Source organism: Rana temporaria, chromosome 4, assembly GCF_905171775.1.
Source record: "Rana temporaria chromosome 4, aRanTem1.1, whole genome shotgun sequence".
In the NCBI taxonomy this organism is placed as follows: domain Eukaryota; kingdom Metazoa; phylum Chordata; class Amphibia; order Anura; family Ranidae; genus Rana; species Rana temporaria.
This window is the reverse complement of record NC_053492.1, coordinates 460,888,682-460,905,175: the sequence shown is the minus strand read 5'-3', so window position 1 is coordinate 460,905,175 and position 16,494 is coordinate 460,888,682. Positions and strand designations below refer to the sequence as shown.

The 16,494-nt window shown below is 50.8% G+C and overlaps 1 protein-coding gene across 6 annotated transcripts in view; it reads left to right on the top strand.

The window, feature by feature from the left end:
- CCDC88A (coiled-coil domain containing 88A) overlaps positions 1 to 16,494 on the top strand; it is a 317,092-nt gene that overhangs the window by 212,391 nt on the left and 88,207 nt on the right. For all 6 annotated transcript variants that reach the window (XM_040351671.1, XM_040351670.1, XM_040351668.1 and 3 more), the window contains exon 20: positions 1,215 to 1,492. In XM_040351671.1, coding sequence (XP_040207605.1) covers positions 1,215 to 1,492 — 278 coding nt within the window. The remainder of the gene's footprint in view (positions 1 to 1,214; positions 1,493 to 16,494) is intronic.

The following is a 16,494-nucleotide window of genomic DNA, read 5'->3' as shown; positions in this document are numbered from 1 at the left end:
CATGCCAAATTGTGACACCCCCCCCTCCAAGATGTATGGGCATTAGGTGTCAGCAAAAATCCCCTCCCGCTCAAAAAGTCTAGCACTAATCTGCATGCTAACCCTCTAAGCATGAATTTCCCTCTCCCAGTACAAATCCACCCCCCTGCTGACACCCCCCCCCCAAAAAAAAAAAATCCCCCTCCTAACACAAATCCTCTACCTTTCAATTTCCCCTCCAAGCCCAAATTCTCCCCCACACACTTCAGATCCCCACATCCAGCACAAATACTTCTCCAATCACCCAAGCTATCACAAATACCCCCAAATCACCCAATCCTCCCTACTAGCACATATCCCCCCCCCCTAATTTTCCCTCCTAGCACAAATACCCCCAAATCACCCAATCCTCCCTACTAGCACATACCCCCCCCCCCAATTTACCCTCTTAGCACAAATAGCCCCAAATCACCCAATCCTCCCTACTAGCACATACCCCCCCCCCCCAATTTACCCTCCTAGCACAAATACCCCCAAATCACCCAATCCTCCCTACTAGCACATATCCCCCCCCCCCCCCAATTTACCCTCTTAGCACAAATACCCCCAAATCACCCAATCCTCCCTACTAGCACACCCCCCCCCCTAATTTCCCCTTCTAGCACAAATACCCCCAAATCACCCAATCCTCCTTACTAGCACATATCCCCCCCCCCCCTTCCAACAAAAAAAGAAAAATCACCTGTACCATTTTACTTTTATAGCACAACCCCCCCCAGCATAAATCCCCCCCCCCAATCATCACTCCTAGCACACCTCCCTAAATGTGCCCTCTTAGAATAAGTCTCACCCTCTGCTGCCCCCCCAAATTCCACTTCTCAATACAAGACCTTCCCCCCTATCTTCTTGTAGTGCCCTCCCCCCCACCTCAAATAATACCACAGGGCAGCCTCCCGTCCTGCCCCTACCCTTGTGTCCCGGCCCTGCTGGGGGGGGGGGGTGGAAATTCAGTAGGTGCCTAATGGGTTGTCAACAAAGGACAGATGGTACTTTGGTAGATGGCCATGCACTTCAAAGAGGCCCTTTTCAATCCCCCTGACTGATACCCTCCACTGGTACAGGGAATACTTTGGATTTTTTTTTCTGTGTACTTTTTGAAACACTGCTAAAAAAAATGTTGGCGCTACCTACCGATGGTAACAAAATCATTTCTGTTTTCTAACTTTATCTTTTAGGTTGAAAATTCTACTCTCAATTCTCAGAGCACTTCATTAATGAACCAAAATTCACAGCTCCTCCTTCAGCAGTCAAGCTTAGAAAACGAGAACGAGTCTTTGGTGAAAGAAAGAGAAGAGCTGAAATCGGTGTACGATCATCTGGTGAAAGACCATGAAAAGCTGGCTCAGGTTCACGAGCGCCAAGCAGGAGAGTACGAGACGCTGATCTCTAAACACGGAACCTTGAAGTCTGCACATAAAAATCTGGAGGTGGAACACAAAGATCTCGTAGACCGGTATGCCTTTGCACTGATTTAGATGATGGATGAAATGCTGAATTTTTGTAGTATTAAAAATGAACGAAAATCCAGCATTCGATTGGGGCCCCTCTGTGTAAGGAGCATAAGTCAGGGTGTTGCAAATACAGATGTTATGCACAGTGCCTCCTGGTGGAGAAACCTAGTTTTGGTGAGAGGCCCATCAAATATATTGCCGTTCTGTGGGCACCAACACCCAGGGCTGCCATAAATATGCTGCTCATAGCTAGCAATACAAAAATAAAAAATAGACATGGCAGATATACATGGTAAAATAAACCCAGGTGCCCCTCTCTTGTCACACTGCCCAGGTGCCCCTCTCTTGTCACACTGCCCAGGTGTCCCTCTCTTGTCACACTGCCCAGGTGTCCCTCTCTTGTCACACTGCCCAGGTGTCCCTCTCTTGTCACACTGCCCAGGTGCCCCTCTCTTGTCACACTGCCCAGGTGCCCCTCTCTTGTCACACTGCCCAGGTGCCCCTCTCTTGTCACACTGCCCAGGTGCCCCTCTCTTGTCACACTGCCCAGGTGCCCCTCTCTTGTCACACTGCCCAGGTGCCCCTCTCTTGTCACACTGCCCAGGTGCCCCTCTCTTGTCACACTGCCCAGGTGCCCCTCTCTTGTCACACTGCCCAGGTACCCCCCACCTGTCCTGCTGCCCAGGTACCCCCCCTCTCCTGTCCCGCTGCCCAGGTACCCCCCCTCTCCTGTCCCACTGCCCAGGTACCCCCCCTCTCCTGTCCCGCTGCCCAGGTACCCCCCCTCTCCTGTCCCGCCGCCCAGGTACCCCTCTCCTGTCCCGCCCCGCCCAGGTACCCCTCTCCTGTCCCGCCGCCCAGGTACCCCTCTCCTGTCCCGTCGCCCAGGTACCCCTCTCCTGTCCCGCCGCCCAGGTACCCCTCTCCTGTCCCGCCGCCCAGGTACCCCTCTCCTGTCCCACCACCCAGGTACCCCTCTCCTGTCCCGCCTCCCAGGTACCCCTCTCCTGTCCCGCCGCCCAGGTACCCCTCTCCTGTCCCGCCACCCAGGTACCCCTCTCCTGTCCCGCCGCCCAGGTACCCCTCTCTTGTCCCGCCGCCCAGGTACCCCTCTCTTGTCCCGCCACCCAGGTACCCCTCTCCTGTCCCACCGCCCAGGTACCCCTCTCCTGTCCCACCGCCCAGGTACCCCTCTCCTGTCCCGCCGCCCAGGTACCCCTCTCCTGTCCCGCCGCCCAGGTACCCCTCTCCTGTCCCGCCGCCCAGGTACCCCTCTCCTGTCCCGCCGCCCAGGTACCCCTCTCCTGTCCCGCCGCCCAGGTACCCCTCTCCTGTCCCGCCGCCCAGGTACCCCTCTCCTGTCCCGCCGCCCAGGTACCCCTCTCCTGTCCCGCCGCCCAGGTACCCCTCTTTTGTCCCGCCGCCCAGGTACCCCTCTTTTGTCTCGCCGCCCAGGTACCCCTCTTTTGTCCTGCCGCCCAGGTTCCCCTCTTTTGTCCTGCTGCCCAGGTACCCCTCTTTTGTCCTGCTGCCCAGGTACCCCTCTTTTGTCCCGCCGCCCAGGTACCCCTCTTTTGTCCCGCTGCCCAGGTACCCCTCTTTTGTCCCGCCGCCCAGGTACCCCTCTTTTGTCCCGCTGCCCAGGTACCCCTCTTTTGTCCCGCCGCCCAGGTACCCCTCTTCTGTCCCGCCGCCCAGGTACCCCTCTTCTGTCCCACTGCCCAGGTACCCCTCTCTTGTCACACTGCTCGGGTACCAGTGGCAGCTGGTGCTCAATTTTCTTGGGGGGGGGGCGCAGCCAGCCAACTATTCCTATGAGCGGCCTGAAATCGCAATATTGGCGTGTTTCTGTATTCAGCTAAAATGTATTGCACACCCTGAAAACATACAGAGTAATGAACCTAGAAAATACTGTTCAGCGGTGCAGAGATAGAGGTGCTTAGCCTATGGCAAAACGGGGATTAGGGTGTTGATTTTGGAACCTCTTTTTTTGTTAGAATTAACTCTAATTAGTGCACAGAATAATATGGTACTTCCATTATGAGCAATTTCCCCAACCGTCTTTCAGGACAGCCCACAATTGAGAGATACTCCTCCTCTTCCTCTAGGAAACACTGCGCCAGCCCATAAATTTCTCACTCCCCCTGCCAGACCTCAGTATTAGTGTTTCCTCCGGTGGGGAGACACTGTGCATGGGAACCTAGGCCAATTCAGGCAGAGGACTGAGGCCATCTATTTTACCTTAAGGAAGCAGAGGCTTCCAGGTGAATCCTGGTGCGGTGCAGGCCCACCATTAGCCACCCCTTCCACGCCGAGCGCGGCTCCTGGTTGCGGGGGACCCCTATCTCGTCCAGCGGGGCGCAGCGGGGGGGACATCCAGGCTCGCCCTGTACTACAGGCCGCAAAGAATTTTTTTGAACCGAGCGGGCTGGACGGCGGGTGACGTCATTTCCGGCGTAGAGCGGATGTCTCCCCTTTGAACCGCGACTTCCGGTTCCGGGTCGCGGTGCTGATAGGAGGTCCGGGCGGACGCTGGAGGGAGTCGGATCTCGCACAGGCGAGGAGAAAGCTCTCAGCAAGCAGCCACCTGCAGTCATGTCGGCAGCATCTCCAGAGCCAGCCCTGACAACTGACGCTACCTCCAGCGAGCCTAAGGTAAGAGTACCCTGGGGAGGGGCGCTCTCTAGCTTAGGTTTGCCTCTCCATGTAGGGTTCAATGCATGGGGAGGCAAGCCCCCTGGGTGGCCAGGGGAGGGGGAGTCCTTAGTCCCAGGGTTTATAGGGGGCTAGGTGCACTCCCAGGGTTGTAACTAAATTTTGTTTAAATTTTTATTTTTATAACTGTTGTTTTCTGCCCTTTCTGTGTTTCAGAAAGCCATTGAAAAAACGGGTAGTGGAAGGCATAGCTCAAAGAGGAAGTGTGCCTCCTGTAGGGATGTCCTTCCAGAAACATGGACTAAGGTCCTATGTAGGGATTGCATTCAATCCCTGGTCAGGGAAAATGAATTAGAACAGGAGTCAGGACTTGCAGCCTCTGTTAAAGAACTGTCATCCACGTTCTCCTCATTCAAATCTCTGTTTGAGAGGTTACAGCCTTTGGCTGTCCCTACCCAGGTTACAACCCAGCCACAGGCTCAGGGTTCTGCTCCTGTCATACCCATTGCAGCAGCTATGGCAGATGTTTCCGCAGGCCCTTCCCAAGAGGAACAGGTTCCTCCAGATAGTGCCACCTCTGATTCTCAAGAGGGGTCAGAGGGAGAGGACCAGGACGGGGAGTCCAGGAAGCCCTCTAGGTACAAATTGTCACTGGATGAGGTAGAGGACCTCTTAGGGGCAGTTTACACAACCCTTGGTATCCAAACCGACAAGAAACCTCTTACCCTCCATGATCGAATGTACAGGGGTCTGGAGGAGCAAGAGAGAAAGGTCTTCCCAGTGCATGATATACTGGTTGAGACCATTAAGAAGGAGTGGCAGGATCCTGAAAGGAAACCCTTTTTTTCCAGATCCCTAAAGAGGAGATTCCCTTTCTCAGAGGATCCTTTATCTGTTTGGAACAAAAGCCCCAAATTAGACGCCGCCTTCTCCCAAGTGTCCAGGAACACGGATTTAGCGTTCGAGGACATGGGGGTTTTGTCCGATGCTATGGACAAAAGAATGGATTCCCTATTAAAGAAATGTTGGGATTCTACTATGGGGAATCTTAAACCAGAACTTGCAGTCACAGTAATGGCTCGCAATCTGGAACATTGGCTCTCTATAATTCAGGAGCACATTGAAGCTGGTACGGATAAGGAAACTATTTTAGCCTCCTTCCCTACTATCCTGCAAGGAGTCGCTTATATAGCGGATGCCTCAGCGGAGTCAGTCCGCATGTCGGCCAGATCGGCGGTTCTGGCTAACTCAGCCAGAAGGGCCCTCTGGCTCAAGACTTGGACTGGCGACAGCGCCTCTAAATCCAAGTTATGTGGTATTCCCTTCACAGGGGACCTGCTTTTTGGCCCAGGCCTTGAAGCAGTACTAGACCGCACGGCGGACAAAAAGAAAGCCTTTCCTCCTAAAAAGAGAGTCACAGTACAGGCAGGAAGGGGGTTTCGTCCGCACAAGCAAAAAGGGGCCAAACCAGCAGGCCAAAAGAAGGTTTGGACCCCCAGGGGCAGAGGCAGAGGTGGAGCGATTTTTCACCCTCCTGTCCAGCCCCCTAAAAACCCATGACTCGTTAGTCAGGGTGGGAGGAAGACTGGGGACCTTTCTCCCACAATGGGAATCAATCTCCCCAAACCAGTTTGTCCTGGCGGTCATAAGAGGGGGATACCGACTGGAATTTTCATCACCTCCCCCCCAGAGATACCTAGTCACCCATCTACCCAGGGACAAGGAGAAATCCGAAGCCTTGTTGGGAGCTCTAAGGGAACTAGAGGATCAGAGTGTCATCCTCAGAGTTCCAAGGGCAGAGGAAGGAAGGGGATTTTATTCACACATCTTTGTGGTAAAGAAGCCCTCGGGAAAATACAGGTTAATCCTAAACCTAAAACCTCTGAACAGATCCATTTCATACAGGAAATTCCGTATGGAATCAATTTATACAGTCAGAGCCCTCCTTCCCCTCAATTGTTTCATGGTATCTCTGGACCTCAGAGACGCATACCTACACGTCCCGATCGCGGGGAATTCCCAGAGTTATCTGCGATTGGCCGTGGACCTAGAGGGAACGATTGTACACCTCCAGTTCCAGGCTCTGCCATTCGGGCTATCCTCCTCGCCCCGGATTTTTACCAAAATCCTGGCAGAACCCTTAGCGTTTCTGCGACTTCAGGGAATATCCATCATAGCCTATCTGGACGACCTGCTACTTTTCGCAGCCTCGCCAGAGCAGCTATCCAGGGACCTGGAAGTGACCAAGAAGGTTTTAACAGACCTAGGGTGGTTACTGAACCTAGACAAGTCCAGTTTAATTCCATCCCAACAGATCACTTACCTAGGGTACCTGCTGGATTCTACTCTCTCAAGAGTGTTCCTCCCGGTAGAGAAAGTCAAGAAATTGGACAGAGCAGTAGCTTCCCTCCAAAACAATCAACAGGTGTCACTAAGGTCCCTGATGTCAACGCTAGGTCTGCTGACATCTGCCCTCCCAGCCGTACAGTGGGCAGGGATTCACTTTCGCCCACTACAGGCCTTCCTACTAAGGGTCTGGGATCACAGCCTAGAAGCCCTAGACTCCTTGATTCTAGTACCCCTTCAGGTAAAAAGATCCCTCTGGTGGTGGAGAAAGACCACCAACATAACCCAAGGACGTCTGTGGATTATCCCGGTGTCTCGGGTGGTAACCACAGACGCAAGCGGCAAGGGCTGGGGAGCGCACCTGGGATCCCTTCCAGCGCAGGGTACCTGGGATCTCCAAGATCTAAAAAGATCTTCCAATTGGAAGGAGCTGAGGGCAGTGGGCCTAGCCCTCAGGTTCTTTCAGGAGGAACTCCAGGGGCACCACATTCAGGTGAGATCGGACAATTCATCGGCCGTAGCCTATTTAAACAAGCAGGGCGGCACGAGAAGCGAAAGTTTGTCGGTCCTGACAGCAGAGATTCTGGGCTGGGCCGAGATCCACACCCTCTCCCTTTCGGCGGTCTTTCTGAGGGGAGAAAGAAACGTAACAGCAGACTTCCTCAGTCGGAGGCAGCTGAGGGAGGGCGAGTGGACCCTCAACCAGGAGGTCTTTCATCTCCTGAACAAGAGATGGGGAACTCTGGAGGTGGACCTCTTCGCCTCAAGAGAAAATGCGAAAATCCCCTGTTTCTTCTCCCTGAACAAAGGAGAAGGAGCAAGGGGAGTGGATGCCCTGTCCCAAAGCTGGAAGTTCGGAAGATGCTATGCATTCCCACCTCCGGTACTTCTTCCAGCAGTACTGAGAAAATTCCAATTAGAGCACACCTCTCTAGTCCTGGTAGCTCCTTACTGGCCCAAGAGGGCTTGGTTCTCAGTCCTCAAACAATTAGCGGCAGAACCACCCTTATTTCTACCTCAGCGGGAGGATCTTCTATCACAGGGCCCAGTCCTATGTCCACAAGTCCACAAGTGGAGGCTAGCAGCGTGGCTACTGAGGAAGCCATACTAAGATCCAAGGGATTTTCCGAAGGTTTAATTGCCACCCTCCTTAATAGTAGAAAAAAGGAGACACGCAAAATTTACAAGAAGGTTTGGCTTCGTTTCAACGAATGGTGTGTAAATTGCCCCTGTTCTGTACAGAGCCCCACGGCTGTCTTAGAATTTCTTCAGTGTGGGGCAGATAAGGGTCTTTCGGTTAGCACCCTTAAAGGGCAGGTTTCGGCACTTACGGTGTATTTAGAAAAACCTCTGGCCACCAGTCCCTGGATAGTCAGGTTCTTTAAAGCACTATCCAGACAGAGACCAGCTCGAGGGCCACCCTTCCCCAGTTGGGACCTGTCTCTGGTATTGCGTACCCTAACGGGTACTCCCTTTGAGCCCTTAGATAATTGTTCTCTAAGGGATTTAACCTTAAAAACAGCTTTTTTGGTTGCAGTGACCACTGCTAGGAGGGTCAGCGAGCTAGAAGCTCTATCGATCAGACCCCCTTTTTGTGTTATTTTCCCGGATCGGGTCGTTTTCAAGACCGATCCAGCCTTTCTTCCTAAAGTGACCTCAAAGTTTCACAGGAGTCAAGATATAGTTTTACCCTCTTTTTGTTCCAACCCTTCGGGGGAAAGGGAACGACGTTTCAGTACGTTGGATGTTAGGAGAAGTATCCTACATTATTTAGAGGTGACTAAACCGTTTAGACGGTCAGACTCACTATTTGTTTTATTTTCTGGAACCAGGAAGGGATGCAAAGCATCCAGGCGCACTATTGCCAGGTGGCTAAGACTAAGCATTGAGCAAGCATACACTTTGGCTGGTAGGGATATCCCTACAGGAATTAAAGCACACTCCACTCGAGCGCTGGCAACCTCTCAAGCAGAAAGAGCGGGAGCAACGCCGGAACAGATTTGCAAAGCAGCAACATGGTCCAGCTACACCACCTTCGTTAAACACTACAGGGTGGACCTGGTTTCGGCAGGTGAGCAAGCCTTTGGACGAAAGGTTTTGCAAGCCATAGTCCCACCCTAGTTGGTAAGTTCTCGGTTATCCTCTCAATTGTGGGCTGTCCTGAAAGACGGTTGGGGAAAAATAGAGTTACGTACCGGTAACGTCTTTTCCAGTAGTCTTTCAGGACAGCCCTGGGTACCCACCCGAATAGAGGAAGTCTGATTTCAAGACCAGGACATGATGTTGATATGTAATTGTATGTTATTAACATGTTCTTGTGTCTCCCCAGCTGACCGGAGGTGCTCGTATAAATACTGAGGTCTGGCAGGGGGAGTGAGAAATTTATGGGCTGGCGCAGTGTTTCCTAGAGGAAGAGGAGGAGTATCTCTCAATTGTGGGCTGTCCTGAAAGACTACTGGAAAAGACGTTACCGGTACGTAACTCTATTTTTTGTACAAAAATCCTTGATTCCTGTGTAAATGCAGAGCTGCAGTACACAACTGTCCAGCAGGGGCACCCTATGACTTTTCCGCACCTAATCATCACTTGGTTTCCTACAGAGTTTGTAAATGTCAGGACTATTTATTCAGAAAGAATAACAAGGCCTGTATCTGAGCCCCTGCGATCGTTTCCTGGAGCGTGCTCTGTGTTCGGGCCAAGAATAGCATTTTTCATATTTGATTCCCAGTTTGCTGGGCATCGGCGTCACGATGCGAACAAGTGTCCCATTATTCTGCTCTGTCTATGGCTGCTTATGACTGTTTCCAGGCACAGACAACAATATCGGTTAACGAAAGGAACATCAATAAACAGCTGTGCAAACTCTAGACTTGCAGCTGTTTGGGAAGCCCAGCATGCGCTCATAAGGCCATGCTGGAGCTTGTAGTTCCACTGCGGCTGGAAGATCATTGAGTGCCTGATCATACCTACACAAAGATTTAAAGGTGAACTCCAGTCAAAAAAGTCTTTCATTTAACCACTTAAGCCCCGGACCAATATGCTGCTAAATGCCCAAAGGCGTTTTTACAATTCGGCACTGCGTCGCTTTAACAGACAATTGCGCGGTCGTGCGACGTGGCTCCCAAACAAAATTGGCGTCCTTTTTTTCCCCACAAATAGAGCTTTCTTTTGGTGGTATTTGATCACCTCTGCGGTTTTTATTTTGTTGCGCTATAAACAAAAATAAAGCGACAATTTTGAAAAAAATGCAATATTTTTTACTTTTTGCTATAATAAATATCCCCCAAAAACAAATATAAAAAAAAAATTTTCCTCAGTTTAGGCCGATACGTATTCTTCTACCTATTTTTGGTAAAAAAAAATCGCAATAAGTGTTTATCGATTGGTTTGCGCAAAATTTATAGCGTTTACAAAATAGGGGATAGTTTTTTTGCATTTTTATTATATATATTTTTTTACTACTATTGGTGGCGATCAGCGATTTTTTTCGTGACTGCGACATTATGGCGGACACTTCAGACAATTTTGACACATTTTTGGGACCATTGTAATTTTCACAGCAAAAAAATGCATTTAAATTGCATTGTTTATTGTGAAAATGACAGTTGCAGTTTGGGAGTTAACCACAGGGGGCGCTGTAGGAGTTAGGGTTCACCTAGTGTGTGTTTACAACTGTAGGGGGGTGTGGCTGTAGGACTGACGTCATCGATCAAGTCTCCCTATAAAAGGGATCACTCGATCGATACGCCGCCACAGTGAAGCACCGGGAAGCCGTGTTTACATACGGCTCTCCCCGTTCTTCAGCTCCGGGGAGCGATCGCGACGGAGCGGCTATAAACGAATAGCCGCGCCGTCGTCCCGGATCGCTCCCCGCGGGAATCCGCCCGCCGCACGCAGCGGGGGGGACCTGATCGGACCCCCCACCCGCTAGAAGGCAGGGACGTATATATACGCCGTCCTGCCTGTCCGTGCCATTTTGTGGACGTAAATAGTCGTGCGGCGGGCGTTAAGTGGTTAAATATATTCCTTAAGGATATAAATCCACTTTGTGTGCTCTAAATGCCTAAGGCATTTCATTGTCTAAGTAGCTGTGACATCATTACTGTGCTGTACATAGCCTGTGCATAGAGCAGAGCTGTGGGAGGGACCCAGCAGGCCCCACCCACTACAGGCTCCCTGCAGAAAACTACAGAAGGGGGTGGAAACCAGACCAGTCACCCTGCACAAGGAGAGAGAGCAGCAGTGGCCGGTCCTTTATTACAGGAAGCTCCTGCACAGAGGAGAAGTATTCTACTAGATTACTGCACAGATCTAGAAGAAATACACAAAGCGCACCGAGATTAAAGAATACACATGACTATGACACGACCAGCTTTAACCGGTTCCTGACAGTCTCTCGCAGATATACTGCGGCACAATGGCTCTCCTGTGCGAAACCCCGTATGGGCACCTCCTTCTTTTAAGAGCCGCGCTGCATGGCGAGGATTGCTCCCGCTGGCCACGCGCGATCGTGATCACGAGAGCCAGTGCGGGGATTTGTGTGTGTGTGTGTGTGTGTGTAAACACACAAATCCCTGTTCAGTCAGGGGAGAGGAGGCATATCGTATGTTCCTACTAAGTAGGAACAACGATATGTCTCCTCCCCCAGTCAGTCACATCCCCATACAGTTAGACATGCTGAGGGAACACACAGTTAACCCCTTGATCGCCCCCTAGTGTCAACCCCTTCCCTGCCAGTGACATTTACACATCAATCAGTGCATTTTTATAGCTCTGATCGCTATACGAATGTCAATGGTCCCAAAAATGTGTCAAAAGTGTCTGATCTGTCTGTTGCAATGTCGCAGTACCAATAAAAAGTGCAGATCACCGCCATTACTAGTAAAAAATAAATAAGAAAAATGCCATAAATCTTTCCCATAGTTTGTAGACGCTATAACTTTTGCGCAAACTACTCAATATACACTTTTTTATGTTTTTTTTTTTTTTCTTTAACCAAAAATATGTAAAAGAATATATATTGGCCTAAACTGATGAAGAAATTCATTTTTTTTGGGGGGGATATTTATTATAGCAAAAAGTAGAAACCTATTGGGCTAGATTCAGATAGATTAGCGGATCTTTAGATCCGCGTAATCTATCTGATTTACGATCCGCCGGCGCAAATTTGAGAGGCTAGTGCAGTATTCAAAAGCACTTACCTCGAAACTTGCGCCGGCGGATCGTAAATCCCCCGGTGTAATTCAAATTCCGCGGCTAGGGGGACTGTAGTATTTAAATCGGGCGCGTCCCCGCGCCGATTTAAATGCGCATGCGCCGCCGGCTAAGTTTCCCAGCGTGCATTGCTCCCAATGACGTCGCTAGGACGTCATTGGTTTCGTCGTGAACGTAAATGACGTCCATCCATAATCGCAACCGACTTACACAAACGACGTCCATACTTAACATAGGATACGCCGCATATAGCAGGGGTAACTATCCGCCGGAAAAAGGCGAACGCAAACGACGTAAAAAAAAAGCGACGGGCGGGCGTTCGTTTCTGAATCGGCGGATCTCCTCATTTGCATATTCATCGCGTATACAAATGGAAGCGCCGCCTAGCGGCCAGCAGGAGATTGCTGCCTAAGATCCGACGTTGTAAGTCACTTACACCTGTCGGATCTAAGGGAGATCTATGCGGAACCTGATTCTTATGAATCAGTCGCATAGATCCGACTGTCGGATCTCAGAGATACGACGGCGTATCAGGAGATACGCCGTCGTATCTCTATCTGAATCTCCCCCATTGTGTGTTTTTTTTTCAAAATTTACACACTTTCTTTATCGTACATCACGGGACACAGAGCGGCATATTCATTACTATATGGGTTATATGGAGTACCTTCAGGTGTTGACACTGGCAATCTCAAACAGGAAATGCCCCTCCCTATATAACCCCCTCCCATAGGAGGAGTACCTCAGTTTTTACGCCAGTGTCTTAGGTGTTAGTCATGGTTTAGCTTGCCTCCGCATCCTTGGGATTAGGTGAGCTACCGGTTCTGTCCAAAAAAGCCTCAGCGCTAAAGTGGTCAGTAACCGGACCCCAAACCCTTGGGGTATAGCCCATAATGCTTTTCTTTTTAGAGAGCTGGACCCTGGGCCCAGAACTTAGAAAACCTTTGGGTGCCTAATGTTTTCTGTTGCCAGGGTGCTATATGGGCCCAGGACAGTGGATCCTTCATAGGAACCCAGGGCCTGAAGGTCTAGACATCCCCACGGAGATGGGGGAAGATTGGGCCTCTTGCTTGGCAAAGTCCTGCGGCATGGAGCAGGTAAGTGAGGGGAAAACTTGCGGAACTTGGTTCTTAGCAGGTTTTTTCTGGGGGGTCACAGGGGACATGCCTAAAGTTATGCACTGCATCTGGCAAACTAGCCACATATCATAAAGATAGGATGGCTCTATATGTATTATTCCCCATAAGATGTGACCTCCCTTGTAGTGTTGGAAAAGCATTGAGTGGGGCCTGTGTGATATAAAAGTATATGTGTGTGTCAGAGAGCTGTGCTTACCTGCAAGCCTCCAGGCGATGCTCCATTCAGTCTTCCTCCTCAGAGCCTGCAAAGCAGGCAAAACGCTGACCTCCTCGTGGTTCCAGGCTGCAGGCTGCAGTTTGCTGGAGCAGAGAGGTCCCTTCCTCCCAACCCCCCCCCCCCCGGTCGGGAGGGGCATTTCCTGTTTGAGATTGCTGGGGGGGGAAGGGCGGGTCAGTGGCTTAAGGAAGGGGCGGCCCTTCCTTGTTTGTTCCATACAGCTCATTCAATACTTTGGAACTGGGGAGGAAAGACCAGAGCGGCAGCACGGGGCGCCGAGGACACACAGTGGCCAGAAAGGATATTGCAGTCTTCAGAAGACTGTTTTCAAGCCTAGAAATAGGCTGTTTCTTTTCCATCTCATAGTTTTTCTTTGCAATACTACTCAGGGGGACAGAATGTTTTTTCTTTCCTGGATTTGAAACAAAAAAGAAAAAAAAAAAAGAAAAGTCATCTAGGGGAGAGGAAGCATTTTTTATCCCCCAAACAGGTGTTTGGGCAATTAACTTTTATAGTTCCAAATACCAATAGGTAGCAGGTGTACCTCGGTATTGTACCATGGCATCCGGGTCAGAGGGTACAAGAGGTGGGGATTCCCCCAGAGAGTCTGAGGAGCTATGCGGGGCAGTAAACGGATTAGATCTCCGTCGCCCGAGCGCGGACCCTCAGAAGAGGAGGTCCTTTCCTTAGGGGAATTGGACGACCTCTTGGACAAGGACCAAGTAGGTTCAGGGATCGAAGATCCGGATACAGAGGAGTCTGGAGCAGTCTCCCAAGGGGAGAGCTGGTGGATTCAAGCCTTAACGGACTTGGTCCATAATGCATTCAACTTGCCAGTACCAGATCTCCAGGTATCTACGGTTTCAGCTTTGGGCTCACTGAGGGCGCCTCAAAGCAATGCAGTATTTCCGATCCACCCTCTACTAGAGGGAGTTTTGTTCCAAGATTGGAACAAGCCAGATAAAATCTTCTTACCACCTAAAAGATTCTCTGCCCTATATCCTATGGAAGATACATTTTCCAAGAAATGGGCTACTCCTGCAGTGGACGCAGCCATCTCATGTATTAACAAATCATTAACATGCCCTGTAGAAAACATACAGGTATTCAAGGATCCAGTTGATAAACGCTTGGAAGCACTACTTAAGAACTCCTTCACTACTGCAGGGGCAGTAGTACAGCCAGCTGTGGCTGCGATTGGGGTTGCTCAAGCATTATCGGATCAAGTTAAGCAGATGCTTAAACTTATTCCTGCCCAGCAGGCAGAAGAATTTTCGGATGTCCCTAGGGCCATATGTTTTACAGTAGACGCAATTAAGGATTCTATCCAGCAAGCGTCACGTTTATCGTTATCCCTTATCCATATGAGAAGACTCTTATGGTTAAAAAGCTGGGAGGCCGAGCCCCCATGCAAGAAGCTCCTGGTAGGGTTCCCCTTCCATGGAGGACGACTCTTCGGAGAAGACCTAGATAAATACATTCAAACCATTTCAAATGGCAAAAGTACTCTCTTGCCAACTAAGAGGAAGTTTCAGGGGCCTGCGTTTAAACGACAGTGGCCCTCTAATGCCAAACAGTATCGACGGCCTCCTGCGAAAGCAAACTTCGGCTTCAACAGCATATCACAAGGACAGGCTGCTAGAGGCAGAAAGCAGTGGGTTCGCAAACCAGCAAAACCAGCCCCCAAGCCGACCTTATGAAGGGGCGCCCCCACCCACGAGGTGGGGGGAAGGCTGCGACTCTTTTCAGAGGTTTGGGAAGCCAGCATTCCCGACGAGTGGGTACGGTCTTCCGTGGCCACGGGCTACAAATTAGATTTCCTAAGGTTTCCTCCTCTTCATTTCCAGGAGTCGAGGATTCCAAACGATCCGGAGAAAGGAGCCGCATTAATGTCGGCATTAAATCATCTACCTTCCCAGGAAGTAATAGTAGAGGTACCAGTCCTGGAACAGGGGCTAGGTTTCTACTCCAACCTATTCATCATCCCGAAGTCCAATGGAGATGTCAGGCCAATTTTGGACCTAAAGATGGTAAATACATACCTAAAGATCCGCTCATTTCGGATGGAATCCGTGCGGTCAGCAGCTACCACACTCCAAAAGGACGACTTCATGGCGTCCATAGACATAAAGGATGCCTACCTTCATCTTCCAATTTATCAGCCACATCAAAAATATCTACGCTTCATGGTGGCTTCGCGTCACTTCCAATTCGTGGCGCTTCCCTTCGGGTTGGCTACGGCCCCCCGGGTGTTCACGAAGGTCCTAGCTCCAATCCTAGCCAAACTAAGGATCCAAGGGGTCACGATCCTAGCATACCTGGACGACCTCCTAGTCATAGATCACTCGTCTCCCGGCTTGGAGCGAGCAGTGGCCCTCACGGTCCAATACCTCGAGAAGTTCGGCTGGGTCCTAAATCGAGAAAAGTCAGCTTTCCTGCCCACAAGGCAGTTGGAATATCTCGGCATGAGATTAGACACAGAACAACAAAGAGTGTTTCTACCTCTGAGGAAGGTCAAAGCCATCAAGGAATTAATCCTACTGGTTCTAAGCAAGAAGGAACCGACTATTCGCCTATGTATGAGGTTACTAGGCAAGATGGTGGCCACATTCGAGGCGGTACCATACGCCCAGAGCCACACTCGCATCCTGCAGGCAGCCATCCTGTCAGCATGGAGCAGAAGGCCACAGGCCTTGGATATCCCGTTGCCGCTCTCATCAAGAGTCCGACAAAGTCTGTGTTGGTGGTTAGACCCTCAGAATCTACTGAAGGGGAAGTCTTTCAGCCCAATGGCTTGGAAGATAGTGACCACAGACGCCAGCCTGACGGGCTGGGGAGCAATTTTGGATGGTTGCACTCGCCAAGGTACTTGGGCAACGCCAGAGAAGCAGTTGCCCATCAACATCTTGGAGCTCAGAGCTGCTCGACTAGCCCTCAGGGCTTGGACGTCAAAATTGCAGGGGTTCCCGGTGAGAATTCAATCAGACAATGCCACGGCCGTGGCATACATAAATCACCAAGGGGGAACCAGGAGTCAAGCCGCTCAGAGAGAGGTGAGCTTGATTCTCCTATGGGCAGAGGCTCATGTGCCCTGCATATCGGCAATATTCATTCCAGGAGTGGACAACTTTCAGGCGGACTTCTTAAGCCGCCAGACTCTTTTGCCGGGGGAATGGTCTCTGCATCCACAAATCTTTCAAGCACTCTGCCAAAGATGGGGAGTGCCGGACGTGGATATCATGGCATCGAGACTCAACAAGAAGCTAGACAGGTTCATGTCCCGCTCAAGGGATCCGATGGCCTGCGGAACCGATGCGTTGGTTTGCCCTTGGCATCGGTTCAAACTTCTTTATGCGTCTCCCCCGCTCCAGTTACTACCCCGCCTGCTGCGCAGGATCCAGGTGGAGCACATACCAGTCATCCTGGTAGCTCC